Here is a 19,260-nt window from a genome sequence, read left to right on the forward strand (position 1 = left end):
GTGGCTCTCGGGGCCGACTCCTCACTAGGCAACAAGTGTGTACACTGAAGATATCTTTAGCTTCTAATATAATTTTTCAATTTAATGTTCAGATAATACCTACATTTACTTGGTTCAAAAATCCCAAAATCCCAAAGGTAAAGGGAGAAGTTCCCTTTCCATTCCATCATTTTCTCATCCCCATCCACAGTTCACCACTCTTACTAGTTTTTGAATATTCCCAATTGCTTTATGCACAAATAAGCAAATCAGAAAGCAAATTCTTTTTCATTTTTTTGGTCACGCCATGCAGCATGTGGGATCTAGTTCCCTGACCAGGGATCGAACCCGTGCCCCCTGTAGTGGAAGCGCAGTCTTTTTTTTTTTTTTAACATCTTTATTGGAGTATAATTGCTTTACAATGGTGTGTTAGTTTCTGCTGTATAACAAAGTGAATCAGCTATACGTATACATATATCCCCATATCTCCTCCCTCTTGCGTCTCCCTCCCTCTCACCCTCCCTATCCCACCCCTCTAGGTGGTCACAAAGCACCGAGCTGATCTCCCTGGGCTATGCAGCTGCTTCCCACTAGCTAGCTATTTTACATTTGTTAGTATTTATAAGTCCATGCCACTCTCTCACTTCGTCCTAGCTTACCCTTCCCCCTCCCCGTGTCCTCAAGTCCATTCTCAGCGCACTCTTGACCACTGGACACCAGGGAAGTCCCGGAAAGTAAATTCTTATGCCCCCACTTTCTACACAGGTTGTAGTATCAGATACCAAGCGTTCCACACCTTGCCTCTGCCCATCGGCCATTGGATCTTGGAGACTTTCAGAGTCAGTTTGCAGGTCCTTCCTTGTTCATTTTACAGCTGCATGACAGTCCCTGCATCTTAAGTTACACAACCAGCCCCTTCTGACTGGCATGTAGGGTTTCCCAATTCTTTGTTTTTGGGAACAACACTGCAATTACGTATGTCAATGCCGCAATATGCAAGTATATCTGTCAGATACCTTTCTAGAACAGGAATTGCTTGGTCAAAGTGGACATTTGATAGATAATGTCAAATTTCCCCTCCTAGGGGTTTTATCAGTACCCCTTCCTACCATCCTCACTTGCTTCCCTCAGCGTTGGCAGCAGGGTGAGTTTAGACAAGCTAATAGGTGAAAAATGGGATGCCAGCAGAATTGTAATTTGCACTCCTTTCACAAGTGTGGCTGAGTAAATGTTTAAGAGCCATTTGCATTTGTGTTTTCAGATGGTCTTTTTCATTTAAAATGAATTATCCTAAAAGTCCAGGCTCATCGCTTCCCACATGCATTTACAATGTGTCTGGAATCTTTGAGAAAATATATAGCTTTGGACATTCTTTGAAAATAAAAGAAGTGCCATCTACAAGTCACGACTGAACATTATGGAAACGCTATAGGTATTTCGAAATTAACTTTTGGCAAACACAACAGAATCTGAAGAGGCTAAAAGCAGGTCTCCAGAAATTCATGACACTGTTTGAAGTAGCCTGGGTGTGGCTGAAACTGACTCAGTAGAGTCTTTGTAAATTTAACATTTTAATTCCTGTAATAGACATTTTTCCCGTGAATCCACCTGTACCTCCCCCATTAGCACCTATGTTCTTCTCTAGTCTTGAAAAGAAGCCCATAAGTGCATTAAATCAACTCTCTCTGTGTCCCAATATCCCCTGCAGGTGGATCCCATCCCCTAATGGTCCCCAAATGACCACCACTACAGGCTTTTAGGAACCAGGTAAGAGGGCGCTCCTTCTTTCCCCACAGACAGCGAACTTCGCTGAGAGAGGCAGAGGCTGTGGAGAGCTTGGCTGTGGGCACACCTGGGCTCTGAACAACCACCCGTTTCAGAAAACAGCTTGAGGGTTTTGAGGGTTTTGCTGTTTTTAGCCCTAAAATTAAGATGATGGGCTTTAGTAAACAGAAAATAGCTGTCCCCGAATAGCTCGCTCCCCAGACAAGACCCAACCTGAGCTTTTTCTAGTGTCCTCATCAAGGACCCCCAGCATAGGTGGGGTCCCCAGGTGATGTGACCTTGGCCAGCGCCGACAACAGCTGGGTTCCAGTGTTCACTGAGACAGAAGCATCCCAGCCAAGCACAGCTGTCTTCTTCCCCACCCTTCCTCACCCAGCCCAGCCTGGGAATCCACCCCGGGAACTGGCCCAGCTGGTGTGGCCTCTAATGAGTGGTTGGTCATGAGGAAGAGGAGAACCTGGGCTGGGAGGAAGCCCCCAGGGGTTCGTTTGCCCACATAGTTTTCAGCTGACTCAAGTCCCAGCCACCAGGCTTCCCCTGCACTGCCCGCCTTCCACACTATCCTTGAAAACCCCAGGACTCAAAATTTGGACCATTCTTGGGCCGGGGAGGCTTGGGGAGACCTCTGGCTCTGTGGGCCATTCTGCTGGTCGGAGTCCACACACTTCCGACTCCTGATGTGGCCTCTGCTCCCCTTTTCTGTTCCTTCCTCCAGGAGCTCCCTGAGATCAGCTTCTCCCTCAGGGAAGACCTTCCAGGCCGGCACCCTTACCCAGCTGTGGGGTGTCACGGATGGGGGCTGAGACTCCAGGAAACACAAGTGCCTTTGGCCCCTGCGCCACCCCTTCTGTTTATTGCTCGGAGTGGGTTGGAGGACCCTGGCCGGGAATTCTGACCTGGAGGAGTCCTGCCCTTGGGCCCCTCCAGGATGTACCCCACGCAGAACCCCAGCTGGCCTCAGGCAGGTCAGGACTACCCCTCGGGGCTGGTGAGCCCACAGGACGGAGCAGCCGCCCATCTCCCTGCCTTGCTCGGCTCCGGCCTAGAGGAGGGGTCAGCATCCCCGGAGGCTATGCACCTGATGCTGTTTCTGAGCAGGGGTGTCCATCACGCTTTCCTCCCTGGCCTGGAGCCTGGAGTTTCCATTTCATTCAGCCCAGAGCCTGGCTGCTCAGCCCAGCCCTGTCCTCCCTGTTCCGTCTGAGACGCACTGGGAGCAAGGAGCCCGAGGTGGGAGGATGCCACTGGACCTCCAGCCAGCACTGCTCTAACACCCCCTCTGCCCCTGGCCACCCCTCAGGGCTCGGCTGGCCTCCACCCCCAGGCAGCCTGGCTGTGTGAGCGGGCAGCTTCCAGAGCGGCCCTCGGGCCGGTGCCCATTCACGCGTGCTTCCTCACCAGCAGCACCCAGGGCAGGATGGCAGCCACCACGGCCACCACGGCAATGAGGATGATGAGCAGTAGGGCCTGGGAGCGGCTGCAAAACGACTGGGTGGAGCTGGGCACCGAGGAAGCCTCTAAGAGCTCGGCCAGGCTGCGCCCGGGCAGGATGCTGTCCTGCTTCCCCAGGGGCATCCCGTGGCAGCTGATGATGAAGATCTGCGGCTCCCGGAGCAGGCCGGGCGGCGGGTCCAAGGGCAGCTGGCCGCCCTGATTCGGGGACGGCCTCCAGAAAGGCTGGGAGAGGACCAGGGGGTTGGCGTAGCCTAGGGTGTCCGGCGGTGGCACGAGCGGCAGGTCCATGGGCACGGCCAGGGTCTGAGAGCTTTTGTCCAGCTTGGAGGGCCAACAGGAGCTCTTTTTGCCGAGGAAGGTGACGTAGCGGCAGACGGGGCAGACGACGGTCCTCTGGACCTGCCCGTCCACGCGCGTGGAGAGGAGGTACTTGACCAGGCAGTCATGGCAGAACATGTGGCCACAGCTCAGCGTCCGGCTGGCGCCCTCCATCTCGCAGAACTTCTCGTAGCACACGGGGCACTCGCCGCCTGAGCTTTCCTTGCTCTCCCCCTCGGCCATGGCTGCAGGGGAGGGCAGGGCCCTGGCTGTGGGTGGGAAGGGCCGCAGCATCAGCGCCTTTCCCTCCTTCGCTCCCCTGCCGGACCCCTCCCGGTCTCCCGCCGCCCCGCTGCCTCCGCCCCCTCCTCTCCGTCCTCTGCCGCTGCTCCTCCTCCAGGGTCTACCGGAAGTAACCCCGGACCCTCCGGAAGCGATGAGGGGCCGCTTCCGGAAGGGAGATTGGGACGCAACTGAGAGGTCCCAGCCACGCTGGGCTCTGGAAGGAGGTGGGTGGCGGGGGCAGGTGTAGCCTCCCACCTCCGTCCCGAAAGGCACTCGCTGTGAGGTCACCCCCTCCCCTTTCCTGGTTCCAGGCCCGAAGTGGAGGCCGGAGGACCCATTTCCCAGGGGAAGCAGGTGGCTAAGCGGATGCACCCGCGGCCTCAGTCCAGGCCTCAGTGTGGGCGTGTGCCCAGAGTGGCCGTTTTCCAGAACAGCCTCTGCTGCTGCTCAGTTTCCCCGCTCGGGCTGGCCGATCCACTGGATTGTGCGCAGCCCCTGCATCGCATTCCTGTGTGCTACGTGTGGCTGTAAAGCAACGAGGGTTTTGAAAATGAAACTCCAGACTTCACACCTCCAAATGACGGCTGGCCGGCCGCGCGGTCACGTCAGGGAGCTGTGGGCTCCTTCCTTTGCCCATCACATCTCACTCATCCTTCAGACTCTTCCCAGAGGCCTGCCCGAGGCTGCGAGAGAACCTTCTGATTAACCTCTGTGAAGGCAGATTTTCATCCTTTGAGGATACGTCTGGTATTTGGAAATGGCCAAAAGTCACCGGGTGCCCATTCTGGTGAAAAAGCAAATGAGTGCTCAAGTGGCATGAGATTGTTTTAAATCAAAGATAAGGAGTCACCATGATGTAACAGGTGGGTTTCTAACATTATCTGAGAGCTAAAGAGAGGCTCCAGCGATGCTGTCAGCAATGGCAACATTGTTGGATTTAGTCCAGTTTCCCAAGGTGTAAACCTTGATGGGAAACACCTCTTTGGGTATGTGATGTGGTCCAAGTGTTCTCATTATTCAACGTGTCCCCAGTATCACAGCTGTGTCATCTAAACTCATCTAGAACAGCCTCTTCCTGTTATTGATATATTCTTCCATCAGTGATGTAGACAAAAGACCCCTGGACACACTGACAACTAGAGCTGTGTGGCAGCCCCCAGATCTGAGAGATGACGTAGTGAGAACAAGAATAGTTAATAGGAAGGACAAACTAGAGTTGGTTCAATCACAAATCTTTTGGAATCTCTCCCCGCCCCTGGCTTGGTTCCAAGTCCATTTTGCCAAGTTGAAAACTTGGTCCCATAACCAAGAAAGAGCAAAAATATGTAGAGGAAGGGGTAGGGGACTGGGGACCCTGGTGGCAACACCAAAGCCTTTGCAGGGGTTTTCAAGGTTTGGTCTCTGAAGTGGTCAGAGTGGCCTCCAGGCTGGGGTGAGGGTTCAAGTGCTCAGACTCTGAAGCTGGCTTCAAATCCTTGATATACCCATTACTGTCTGTATAACCTATCTGAGCCTCGGTTTCCCATCTCTAAGGTGGGGTTGATGATAATCGTACCACCTTCCTCTCAGCGTTGTCCACAGTATTAAGTGAGGTAGCATGAGTGAAGAGTCTGGCTCGCAGTAAGTGCTCAGTAAACGGTAGGTGTCATTGTTAAGGCAGGCCGAGCCCTTTCCCCTGCTGGCATCTGCCTTCTGGCCTTCCCTCTCCTCCCCAGATGTTCCTTATTACGTAAGTGACTAAAGAATATCACACCCCTGACAGGGGGCAGCTCCCCTCAAATTAGAATAACTGAACAAGATGACAATAGATTAGGTAAGTCATGGGCAATAGATCATTAAGATGGTGATTCCAGAGTTTCTCAGACTTTTTTACTTTTTTGTTTCATAACACACTTGCAAATGTCTAAACTGGGGTTATTCTCAGGATGACCTTGATTTTCTTAAGCCCACCAACTGCTAACATGTCCCCCTGCACCTCATTATTCCCCACAGGCATATGGTGGCAATTCCATCCATCCATCCATCCATCCATCCAATTATTCAACAAATATTTATTGACCGCTTGCTGCGGGCTAGATACTGAGCCAGGCATTGGAGATAAGCAGTGATCAAGAAATCCCTTCATGAAACTTTAGAGCCTAGGGGACATTTATAAGTTTTCTTGAAAAAAGATTTTTTTAAAAGGAGGAATGATCAATCGCTTAAGTTGTTTGGGTAACTAAGAAGTAAGTTATCAAGACAGGCAAGAGAAGTAAAGCAGGGACTTCCCTGGTGGCGCAGTGGTTAAGAATCCGCCTGCCAGTGCAGGGGGCACAGGTTCGAGCCCTGGTCTGGGAAGATTCCCACATGTCGCGGAGCAACTAAGCTCGTGCGCCAGAACTAGTGAGCCTGCACTCTAGAGCCTGCAAGCCACAACTACTGAAGCCTGCGTGCCTAGAGCCCGTGCTCTGCAATAAGAGAAGCCGCCGCTCTCTACAATGAGAGAAAGCCCACGCGCAACAACGAGAACCCAATGCAGCCAAAAATAAATAAATAAATTTAAAAAAGAGAAGTAAAGCAGATAGATAAGAGAATGCTGGGGGAAGAAAGGACTTCTGAGGCCATTTAGGGAAATCTAGTTTTATAGGTGAGCAGACCCGGGTCCAGAGATGGGGAAGTGACTTGTCTGAGGTCACCTGGGAAGGAGAATGGAGAGGGAGATGGGACAGAGAGAGAGAGATTTCATAGATAGTATAGAAAACATTAGAATCAGTTGATAGATTGGGTGGGTGAGTAGATATTAGCCAAATCAGGAAGCACTTTCCTCTGTGGGATGAGAAGGGGAGCAGGGAGGACCGAGTTTGAGGAAAAATTAAAAGGATGCAGGGGATGCAAAAGACATCCCAGGTCCCCACTGGTGGCTTCTCTGTGCAGTCCTGTCCCCATCGTGTGCTTTGGGAGAGGCATGTCACTCACATCTGGACAATGCCACCCGCCCTCTATCCCCACCTTCTCACCTCCCTTTCTCAGTCTCCCTGACGCCTCCCTCCTTGCGTCCCTCCCTTTCTCTTAATTCCATTTCATTCTCCATCCTTGAGTTCCTCTTATGGGCCTGACTCTGTCTCGGGTGCTGGGGCAGGGGAGAGGGCAGCAGAAGAAATGCAAGGAATAATGCTCTGATTTGGGCACAAACTAGCTCAATAACAGTGCAAGACATTATCTACCGAAGGCATCCCCATTGGTGCTTCAGGAAATTTCGGGGAAGGAGGGCTGAAAAGTCTTCCTAGGTGAGATGGGACCAGTGTTGAGCTAATAAATAATTATAACAGCGACTATTTATTGAACACTAGTTATGTGCTTAGCATTTTGCATGCCTTCCTCATTTCATCATGACAGCGACTCTGGGAGGGGGATATTATTTCCATTTTACAGATGAGGAACCACGAGGCTTAAGTAACTTGTTCAAAGTCAGGCTGCTAGTCCAGGGCAGACCCAGGATTCGGGGCCAGGTCAGTCTGGTTATGTGGCCCATGCTGCGTACCACCTCCTGTAGCGAGGGTTCGGATGCCTCCACGGAGGGCGTTCCAGACCTTGATCCAAGGAATAGGTGAAGAATCGAGAGCAAGGTGGCAGAATTGGAGGTCCCAGCCCTCACAGAATGTTTCTCTACAGAAACCTGATCTAACAAACATCCAGGGATGAGAATACCTCACGAGAGCTCCAGAATCCAGTTGTATATGTTAAATATGTACAGCTTGTTGTATGTCAGTCATACGTCAGTAAAGTTTTTTTTTTTTTTTTTTTTTTTTAAGGAATAGATGAAACCTGGATGGGAAAGTGACTCCCCAAACTTCCCTCCTCAGAGTGACTGTAAACGGAGCTGCCCCTCCAGCCGCCTGGGAGGCAGGGGAGGACGAGGGCCAGCTCCGGGGGAGCCGTCATCATGAAGCCCCAGTGCCTAGTTTCACCCACAGCAGCCCACCTCGAGGACTGGAGGGGGGTGTCACCAGCCCAGATGATCCCCGCCCCCCACCTTGGGACAGTGAGCCTGTGAGGCAGAGTCAGACTTGTGGGCACCGGGTTTCCCTCCTGGATTCCCAAGGCAGGGCTTTGTTGACCACTTCCTCACCCCTAGACACCATACACACACACTCTCTCTCTCTCTCTCTCTCTCTCTCTCTCTCTCACACACACACACACACACACACACACACACACACACACACCCTGGCATCACTCCAATGTCAGAGCAGAGCCCTACCAAGCTCTGACTGGATCCCACTCCTTCCCTGCCCCAGCCCGGCCCCAGACTCACTGGCTGGGACCAGCATCTGCCTCTCCACCCGGGGGCCTCCATGGAGCAGGTCTGAGCCACCCAGAGGTGTTGGGCGGGCGGCACGTCCTCCTGCCGCTGTCACTGTGACAGCTGCTTCCTCCAAGGCATTTCCTAGTGACTGAGCAGGTCGGGAGGACAGCACCGGGAGTGAATGTCAGCCGACCCGTTTGAGGCTGGGAGGCTCCAGGCGTTGCCCAGGGGTTTGGCCTCTGCTGGAGTCAGGTGATGTCGATGAGGATGCTAGGAAAGGAGGGGCCCCTGCCTAAGGAGGAGCCCAGGGATGGGTGCTGGAGACAAGCAGAGGGTCTCACGATGGAGGCGGTGATCCAGGAGGTCTTTGACTGAGGCTCCCCAGAGATGGGTCTCCTCAGCCCAACAATAAAAGTCATACAGTCCTTCAACCTCCTGGATCCATTTCCGCGATCCTCCCCCAGCCCCCTGCTCCCCTGCCGTGATAGGGTGAAGGGGTCAGTAATGCTTTGCCACCCAAAGTCATACACAAATATTTGGGTGATGTGCTTATGTACATTTGTCCTTCATCTCACACTCAAAGGGGCTCAGAGCTCCTAAGACCAAACACCATGGAGATAAAGAAGGTGGCAGAGTAAAACAAAGAAAGTAGGGCCCATGTGCCACAACTACTGAGCCTGCGCTCTAGAGCCCGCGAGCCACAACTACTGAGCCTGCGCTCTAGAGCCCGCGAGCCACAACTACTGAGCCTGCGCTCTAGAGCCCACGAGCCACAACTACTGAGCCCGAGTGCCACAAGTGCTGAAGCCCGCATGCCTAGAGCCCCTGCTCTGCAATAAGAGAAGCCACCAATGAAAAGCACAGGCACTGCAGCTCGCCGCTTAGCCTGCATGCAGCAGCAAAGACCCAACACAGCCAAAAAAAATAAATAAATTTATTAAAAAAAAAAACCCAATAAGGTAGAAATGCACACCTGCATGGAAGGAAGTCCCTGATATCACATGAAATAGTAAGTTTCAGAACAGTCTCTGTGATTCTGTTTATGGAAGTGATGATAATATATTATCATTTTTATAGAGGAAAAATTTGGAAGACACCTCCAACTTGATAGTTTTATCTCTGGAGGAACTTTTTTTTTTTCTTAATTTATTTATTTTGACTGCTAGGGGTCTTAGTTGCAGCGTGCAGGATCTTTAGTTGTGGCATGCAGGATCTAGTTCCCTGAACAGGGATCAAACCCGGGCCCCCTGCATTGGGAGCACAGAGTCTTAACCACTGGACCACCAGGGAAGTCCCTGGAGGAACTTTCTGACTTATACATTCCTGTGATATTTGAATGTGTGTTTCTTTCAAGATCAGGAAAAAATAATCAAGAATAAGGCAGGAACTTCCATGGCGGTCCAGTGGTTAAGACTCTGTGCTTCCATTGCAGGGGCACAGGTGCGATCCCTGGTCAGGGAAGTAAGGTCCCACATGCCGTGTGGCGAGGCCTAAAAAAAAGAATAAGGCAGGAGTCCTTGAGAAATTGGTTTTCTTCTGACAAAGGAGGTTCCTGGATCCAAGGCACAGCCAAGCATGAGTGTGACCCCACCAGGGCACCCCACGACGGCCCCTCCCTCACCCAACCAACCCTGGCCTGGCTCCATGGCCACCTTGAGGCTGGGGCGGGGGAGGACGGTCAGGGCATCGCACCTGGTCACCTCGCCCACGGACGCTGTACCAGCTGTCACGACGGTCTCTCACATTCTTTCCCCAGGAACTGGCTGTGAGGAGACCCAGGCAGGCCTAAATTTAGCAAATAGAAATGCAGACTGGGGACTTCCCTGGCGGTCCAGTGGTTAGGACTCTGTGTTTTCACTTCCGAGGGCCCAGGTTCAATCCCTGGTTGGGGAACTAAGATCCCACAAGCTGTGTGGCTCAGCCCCCACCCCCCAAAAAGCAGACAGCCCAGATGAATTTGTATTTCAGATAAACAAACAATTTTTAGTATAAGGGTGCGCAATGCAATATTTGGGACCTACTCATGGGTAATGGGGATCGACTGTATGGTGACAGACGGAAACTAAACTTTTTAAAAATTTATTTTCTTATTTATGGCTGTGCTGGGCCTTTGTTTCTGTGTGAGGGCTTTCTCTAGTTGCGGCGAGCGGGGGCCACTCTTCATCGCGGTGCGCGGGCCTCTCACTATCGCGGCCTCTCTTGTTGCGGGGCACAGGCTCCAGACGCGCAAGCTCAGTAGTTGTGGCTCATGGGCCTAGTTGCTCCGCGGCACGTGGGATCTTCCGGGCCCAGAGCTTGAACCCGTGTCCCCTGCATTGGCAGGCAGATTCTTAACCACTGCACCACTAGGGAAGCCCCAGATGGAAACTAAACTTATGGTGGTGAGCACGCTGGAGTGCATACAGAAGTAGAAACAAAATGTTGTATGCATGAAACTTACATTATAAACCAAAAAATATTAATACTTAGGCTCTATTTATACTAATAAATTATCCATTGCTTGTCTAAAACTCAAATTTCAGTAGGCATCCTATATTTCATTTTGCAACTCTAGTCCCAGAGGGCTGGCCAAATCTTTCTCCTTTTATCAGCACCTCCAGGGGCACCTTCAGCAGTGTGGCTTCTGACTCTGCCAGGGCTTCCTGGGGGTCCCTGAAAAGAAGCCCCAAATACCCAGCATCAAGGCTGTGTGTGTCCTCCAGGGAGGGGACTGAGTCAGGCCAGGCTGTCCTTTGACTCAGACTAATGCAGCGGTCCCCAACCTGTTTGGCACCAGGGACCGGTTTCGTGGAAGGCAGTTTTTCCATGGACAGGAGGTCGGGAGTGTGTTCAGGCGGTAATGCCAGCAATGGGGAGTGGCAGATGAAGCTTCGCTCACTCATCGGCCGCTCACCTCCTGCTGTGTGGCCGGGTTCCTAACAGGCCGGTACTGGTCCGCGGCCCCGGGGGTTGGGGACCCCTGGTCTAATGTGATGTGGTTATAGTGGAAAATCTTTTCCACTGGTCCTGCCCTGCTATGAAGCTTGACTTTGAGGATTACTTTGAATATGTAAGTATTTATTATCATAGTCTGTCAGGGTTTTGTGTTCCAAAATAAGAATTCCACTTTAAAAATCATAGCTACATATGTATGTATATGTATGCGTACACACACACACACAAACACCCCTTACCTGAGTAAGTATATCAGCTGGGGAAACCTTAGCTTGAATTTATTTATCAGGTTGCCTCTAGCCATCTAGCAAGGTCCTAACAGAGTAGGACATAGGACAGTTTTTAAAAAAATATATTTATTTATTATTTATTTTGTCTGTGCCGGGTCTTAGTTGTGGCATGCAGACTTCTTAGTTGTGGCATGCGGGCTTCTTAGTTGCTGCGTGCATGCGGGATCTAGTTCCAGGACCAGGGATCAAACCCGGGGCCCCTGCATTGGGATCGTGGAGTCTTACCCACTGGACCACCAGGGACCTCCCGGCTGTTAAGTTTTGACAGGTAGAGGGGGATTAGTGATCAGGAAGGCTTGAGAGCAGAGGTATATTAGCCAGGAGGACCCACACTATAGGATTTGATAGTAGGGAGTGTGGGGAAATTGAGATCAGTGCATGAGCGTTCACAAGGGTTCTTTGTGTGTTTATATAAAGAGAAAGTGCATGTACCTTGGGGCAAGTTACTTAATCCCTTCGTCCCTCAGTTACTTCATCTGAAAAATGGAGGTGATTATTACCTACTCTATAGGATTGTGATGATTAAATGAATGGATACAAATAAGGTGCCTGAACCTACTGAATGGGAGAAAATATTTGCAAATGATATGACTGTTAAGGGATTAACATATACAAACAGGTCATACAACTCAACATCAAATAAAACAACCTGATTAAAAAATGGGCAGAAAAACTGAATAGACAATTTTCCAGAGAGGAAATGCAGATAGCCAATAGGCACATGAAGATATGCTCAACACTGCTAATCATCATGATCTCAGAGAGGCAGCAGTGAGTGGTGGTGTGAAGCCAGATCTTAATTCCCTGCCCAGGAATTGAACCTGGGTCGCCTGAATGAAAACCAGAAATCCCAGCCACCACACCCCCTGGCTTTTGCCCCCAGTGAAAAATTCATTTCTCACCGAGGCAAACTGTAAAAACAGGCACAAAGTTTATTATTAGAGACATAGCACAACAACAAGTGGGAGAGCACACAGAGAAATGATTTGTTAAGATAGGAGCAAGGCAGAGATGCACACGGGGAGAGAAAGCGTCTGGGCATCCATCCTCCCTAATGAGGAAGAGTGCAGTAAATAGGCGGTTAAGTCATTTATACAGGGCAGGTCTTCCGGATCTTTGTTTACCTTTGGCCAATTATCTGGTTTCTTTCTCCACACCTGACTTGCCCTAGGACCCTCCCCAACTTGTGTGGGCAACTTTTTTCTGAGATGGATTACAGCCCAGAAGCCTATGGGATAGCCTTAGCATCACCTATTATGGGGTGGTGCCCCCTCATTTTTGACCCCCAATGAGCCTTTCTGCACATGTGCAATGTTTCCCTTGCCCCAAGGATGGGAAATATGACTTCTTGATCTTTTAACAGAGTTCAGTCCCACTCTGTTCCTGCCATAAAAATGTCCAATGTCTGGTTATTTACCCTATTTCTGTTGCTGGTTTTTATATCGAGGTGCAGATCTCGAAATATAGACAGGAGTCCTGTCATAAATATGTAGTCCTGGAGCTCGTTTGTCTCTTGCTTCAGGAAATGTAAACAGGGGGCTGGTAGTGAATGTCCTGGATGGTAATGAATGTCCCGCTTGGAGCCCATCTTCTCACCCCAGGAAGTGTAAACAGGAGGCTAGTTGTAAATGTCTAGCCTGGAGCCCATCTATCTTCTGCCTCAATCAGGGAAATGCAAATTAAGTGTCAAGTGCCCACCCCTGCATCCAATTGCAGGGGGCCCTGCTTGGTTGCAGCCAGCTCAGAGGCTGTTTTGGGATTTCAGTTCATTCACACCCCTGAAAAATCTCACTCTGTCTTACCTGTTCCCTTTGTCTCCTGGGCTCTCCCCCCATTATTACATAGCCTGGGGCTGCTGGTAGCACAGGGGAGACCTGGGGCCTTTGAACAGAACACAGGCCCTGCCAGGGCACCTGGCTTGGTAGGCGGACAAGGGCTGTTCTCATTCCCAACTCGCCCCCCTTGGCCCTCAGCCCCCTCAGTCCAACCTGCAGCCCAGCACACAGCAGCCAAAGAGCATCTTCACAGATGTTACCCTGCATCCCTCTCCTCCCTCTGAAGACTTCCATGGCGCCCCACTGCCCTCAGTACAAAGCCCACCCTCCTCAGCCGGCACATGAGGGCCTCACTGCCTTTCCCAGACTGTCTCTGGACATCCTCTTGCCCTTGGCTGTCTCATGCCACGCAGCGTGGCCAAAGTGCTGGCTTTAGTTTAGATACCTTGAAGGCCTCAGGCTTCTGGGGCTCTGTGATTTTTTTTTTAACGCCTTTTAAAAAAAATTTTTTTTCCTGGCTGGAATGCCTTGAGGTAGACCTCCCTCTGGCATCTTTAACTTTTAAGACCTTGTAGGAGGGGATCCTAACTCATCTCTGTCCATTTTTGTGGGCCTGGTGTCTATCAATAGTGCTCAATAAATCAGTGTGTTTTTTTTTGTTTTGTTTTGTTTTGTTTCCTTTGGGCCGCATCAGGCAGCATGCGGGATCTTAGTTCCCCGACCAGGGATTGAACCCAGGCTCTCCTCAGTGAAAGCTCGGGGTCCTAACCACTGGACCGCCAGGGAAGTCCCTATCAATGTTTGTTAAATGAATAAAGGTAACCTCTGAAGCCTAGCTCACGTGTATGGGGTGTGTGTGTGTGGAGGGGTGGCGCACAAGAGAAGTTTGGACAATGCATTCTTTCAAAGTCATTCTCCTTTCTATTCTAGACGCCTTTGGAATCCATACCAAAATTCCCCCCTCAAAGTCATAGTGGACTGAAAACCTCAGGTCTGGCTGGAGACAGGAGGATGAACCCACCACCGGGGTAGAGCCTTACTCAGCCACTGTACATCAATGTTGTTTTTGAAAAAGCATGATCTTGGACAGGTTCTCCAGGAGGTGAGTCTGGGGAGAGGAGGGAAGATGGGCCGGGGAAGAGGGAGGGACTTGTGACGGAATCTGGGGCTTAAAGGAGGAATCCCCCTGGGGAAATCTTAATTTAGTGGTTTGTCTTGGTAATTTTTGCCATATCTAAGTACGATTGTTTACTTGATTTTTCTTTAAACAACAGCAACAAAAACCTACTGTCTCATTCTGAGCATCCATTCTGTGAAATCACAGGTCTGATGCTCTAATTATACTTTTAATAAACAGCAAAATGCATACATACTGTTAAGTAAAAAAAAAAAAGTTTCTCTTGTGTACCACCGGAAGTCATGGCGCGCACGGGCCTTGGCACACGCTGATCTGAGACGTACGACTGGGGGATGACGACCCCCAAGGTCCGGAGCCGCAGCGGCTCCGGATCTCAGAGCCAAAAGAGGCCACTTCAAGATTTTTCAAGGCTGAGCCCGAGGCTGGCTTTCAATGCTTGAGAGCCCATTGGACGGGAAGCCACAGAGTGGGGTCAACCGAAGGAATCCTGAGAAAAGGAGAATAGCTTGGACTTGAGAATGAAACTGTCAAGGACGGACGGTCACCCGAGGGTGAGGGCTGCGGGAGGAGACAGGGCAGCAGGGGTGGGGTACTGGGAGAGCCGGAAGGCTGAGTCACGCCGCAGCCGCGCACGAGCCGCCGTGGGCTGCGTCCTGCAACTCACCTGGTCTGCCTGCGCCCCGCCCCACGCCCTCCCACTGTAGTAAAACACACAGACCCCAAATCGCCAACTGCAGGGGGCCGAGATGCTCTGACTCAGGTGGGGGAAGGGAAGCTAAAGAGCGGGGAAGCCCAGAGATTTGCTCGCTGGGCGGTATGTGGAAGGGAAACCTCTCCCCACTTCCTGGGGGTGGTGGCAGCTGCAGAAGAAAGACTGCTTGAAATCAGTCTTTGTTGGAGGATTTTCTGAGTCTTCACTCTTCATCCCAGAACTGAAAGCCTCCCTGACAGCTGAGAGGCCTCAATGCTTGAGGCAGGTAAGACCAGGGTCAGGGACAGAGTCAGGAGTGAAAAATTTTTTTTGTAGTTTTTCTGATTATAAAAATAGCTCTAGTGTTGGAAAAAAGTGGAAATTTCATACAAGCACACGTGAAAAGGAAAAACATAAGCTCTATACCAACTCTACACATAACTATTATAACTATTTTGGTGTTTATTCTTCCAGCCCCTATATATATTATTATATATGTATATATATGATTATGCTAAAGATAATTATATATTATATAATATATAATTATAATATGTGATGATTTAAAAAATAAGTGGGATCACGCTGAATAAATACTTTCAGGATCTGATTTTTTTCAGTTGTTATCTTGTGATCCCCAATAAATTTTCTTTTACACCCTGATTTTTATTTTTATTTATTTATTTATTTTTATTTTTTGGCCACGCCCTGCAGCTTGCGGATCCCAGCTCCCCAATCAGGGATTGAACCTGTGCCCCCTGCAGTGGAAGGGAGTCCTAACCACTGGACTACCAGGGTACTCCCATACACTCTTGTTTTTATAAAAAATTTATTCATTTTACTTATTTACTTTTGGCTGTGTTGGGTCTTCGTTGCTGCGCACGGGCTTTCTCTAGCTGCAGCGAGTGGTGACTGCTCTCCGTTGTGTGGGTTTCTCATTGTGGTGGCTTCTCTTGCTGCGGAGCATGGGCTCTAGGCCCGTGACTTCAGTAGTTGTGGTGCGTGGGCTCAGTAGTTGTGGCTTGTGGGTTCTAGAGCACAAGCTCAGCAGTTGTGGCACATGGGCCTAGTTACTTTGCGGCATGTGGGATCTTCCCGGATCAGGGATTGAACCCGTGTCCCCTAGCGTTAGCAGGCAGATTCTTAACCACTGCACCACCAGGGAAGTCCCCAGAATTATCTTTTCAAAAAATGTACATTAGTTGATTTTTGCTTCTGGTCATGACAGAGTGGCTTGTATCAGGCTAGGATTCCTTTAGAGAACAATGTAAAAATTAGATGCCCCCCCACCCCACACACACACTCACAGCTGTTTTAAGGCTTTAGAGAGTAGCCAAAGTGGGCAGAACTTAAGTAACCAGGATCCTGTACAGAAGGAAAACCCTTTGAAGTGAGGGGGATCATCTCCACTGCTTTCCTTAAGGAAATTTCTCACAGTAATTTGCTGATTTGCTTGGGAGGCATTGAGGCTGAGCAGAAAATGGTGGCCTAAAGTTTTGGCATTATCGCAAGGCTCAGGAGTTCAGGATCTGACAAGAAAGAGGGACCTGAGAAACACTTTAGGGTTTCAGCTGAGACCCCTGAAGGGCTATGATCTAGGAGCAAGGGCAGTCCAGAAACATACCAGCCCATACAAAGCCAGAAACATCTCAGTTTCTGATTGTATTAAATGATTTAACCCTACTCTAACTGCCTGGAAAAAACAACAATAACAACAACAACAAAAGCCACAAACAACAACAACAACAAAACCACCCCCCCAAAACAAAAGAAAAAACCCAGAAACTTCCATCTCTTCTGGAGAAATAACATAATACAGAGCCTCTATGGTTTTTTATTCTACACAGCATCCAACATTTAACAAAACTTAACAGATATACTAAGAGACAAGACCAAATGAACAAAAACCAAGAGAAAAAAATAAATAGTAGACCTGAAGGAGAAAAAGATATTGGTATTATTGTACATGGACTCTAATACATTCAAGAAAGTAGATGGAGAACTAGAAAAAATTTTTTAAAAGAACCAAGTGGAAACTGTAGAATTGAAAAATACAATTACTTAAAAACAGAAAAAAAAAAACCCAAACCAAAACAAAGAAACTCTATAGATGGGTTTAACAGCAGTTTTTTGTTTGTTTGTTTGTTTGTTTTTGGGCCACACTGGGAGGCTTGTGGGATCTTAGTTCCCTGACCAGGGACTGAACCAGGCCACAGCAGTGAAAGTGCTGAGTCCTAACCACTGGACCGACTGCCAGGGAATTCCCAACAGTCGGTTAGATATAACAGAAGACAGGATTAGTAAACTGAAAGACAGGTGGGTAGAAAATATTCAGTCTGAAGCACGGGAGTGGGAAAAAAAAAGATGGAAAATACAGAAAAGAGCATAAGAGAGTATGGAATGTGATGTAAAGGTCTAAATACATTTAATTGGATTCAGGGAGAGTGAGTGAGTCGTTCTGAAGCAATAGGTGAAGAGTTACTGATTACAAATTTTACAGTATTAGTGAAAGACATTAAAACACAGATTCAAGAAACTCTACAAATCTGAAGCAAAATAAATACAAAAAATCCCTACCTGGGCAAACTAGTAAAACTTCTGAAAACCAAAGTCAAAGATTATTTTAAAAAATTGACTGAGGGCTTCCCTGGTGGCACAGTGGTTAAGAATCCACCTGCCAATGCAGGGGACACGGGTTCAGTCCCTGGCCTGGGAAGATCCCACATGCTGCTGAGCAACTAAACCCATGTGCCACAACTACTGAGCCTGCACTCTAGAGCCCTTGAGTCACAACTACTGAAGCCCATGTGCCTAGAGCCTGTGCGCCACAACAAGAGAAGCCACGGCAATGAGAAGCCCACGAACCACATTGAAGAGTGGCGCCTGCTCGCCGCAACTAGAGAAAGCCTGTGTGCAGCAACGAAGACCCAAAGCAGCCAAAAAAAAAAAAAAAAATAAAAAAAAACCTTTAAAATTAAAAAAGACCTTAATTAATTACAAAAAAAAAATGAAGGTGGGACAAAGAGGTTTACAAACGAAAACAGAGACTTCATTGCCGAGAGAGCTGGACTAAAAGTACTACTAAAGAACATTCTTTAGGCAGAATGAAAGTGACCCCAATGGAAGCAAAGACATGCAGGAATGAATGAATGACAAGAGGTAAATGTGTGGGAAAAATACACGAATATTGACTGTATAGAATAATAATATTGATAATATCTTAAGTTTAAAAATGCATGAAAAATTAAAATACTTGACAATAATAGCCAAAAAGCAGGAGGAGGATATATGGAGTTAAATCAATCCTAGGATTCTTGCATTAGCTGGGGAGTGGGATTGCTTGATAACCATTAAAATAATAGTGAAAGAGTGGCCCGCGTACCGCAAAAAAAAAAAAAAAAAAAAAAAAAAAAAAAAAAAAAAAAAAGGGACATTTCTTAAAAATGTCTTTGACTAATTATATTTCTTCTGCTATGAGCTTACCTGTATCTTTTGCCCTGTATACTATTCGGATGCTTTCCTTCTGCTATTGATTTTAGATGGATTTAAATATAGGTAAGTAGAAATATGTCCATGTGAATGTTGCAAATACTTTCTTATAGGGATCAGTTTTAAATCTTTATGCCTTGGTTGTAACACTAAGGGCGTGGTTTCACCACTTGCTTTGATATTAGTGAAAAGAGAAATGGTCAGGTCTTAGGCTTTACACCAGTAATCTATTGAACTGAACTGAGGTCAAGGGAGCAAGCAAACCTGAGGTGCTGCATTCTTGTCATTTAGAGACTATGGAGTTATCTGAACCAGTGATAGGAATAGCGAATGGTGAATGTTGAAGTCTAAAGAAGGAAGAGAAATAAACCGGGCTGGGAAAAACTACAAAAATCCCCAAGAGAAGGCTCAGCCGCTGCACACAAGTAGCTGCCGCTTTGCGGGGGGGATGCCTGGAGCAGAGACGTGTGATGCATAGCTAATCACGACCAGCAGGTGGCGCTCTAAAGCCGTCCGATTGCTCTCCAGACTTCAGAGTTGAGATTTTGCTTGAGCACCTAGGAAGTGGAAACTGAGGCCCCGGGAGCTTCGGACCCCTAATTTTTGGCTCTGTGATTCCTCTAGAGCAGCGGTCCCCAACCTTTACGGCACCGGGGATGGGTTTCTGTGGAAGACAATTTTTCCACGGACGGGGGTGGGGGTGGGGGTGGGGGCGTGGTTCAGGCGGTAATGCGAGCCACGGGGAGCCACGAGGAGCAGCAGATGAAGCTTCGCGGGCTCGCCCGCCGCTCACTGCTCACCTCCAGCTGTGCGGCCCGGGACCGTACACGGCCTGT

General features: G+C 49.1%; 1 protein-coding gene across 1 annotated transcript; it reads right to left on the bottom strand.

Moving 5' to 3' along the window:
- Nucleotides 1–3,144: 3,144 nt before the first annotated feature.
- On the bottom strand, nucleotides 3,145–3,780 carry RNF222 (ring finger protein 222). Its single transcript, XM_007457857.1, has one exon. The coding sequence runs from the start codon at nucleotides 3,778–3,780 to the stop codon at nucleotides 3,145–3,147; it is 636 nt and encodes a 211-aa protein (XP_007457919.1).
- Between the last annotated feature and the right edge of the window lie 15,480 nt (nucleotides 3,781–19,260).

This window comes from Lipotes vexillifer, unplaced genomic scaffold (assembly GCF_000442215.2).
Source record: "Lipotes vexillifer unplaced genomic scaffold, Lipotes_vexillifer_v1.1 scaffold611, whole genome shotgun sequence".
NCBI classification, from domain to species: Eukaryota; Metazoa; Chordata; class Mammalia; order Artiodactyla; family Lipotidae; genus Lipotes; species Lipotes vexillifer.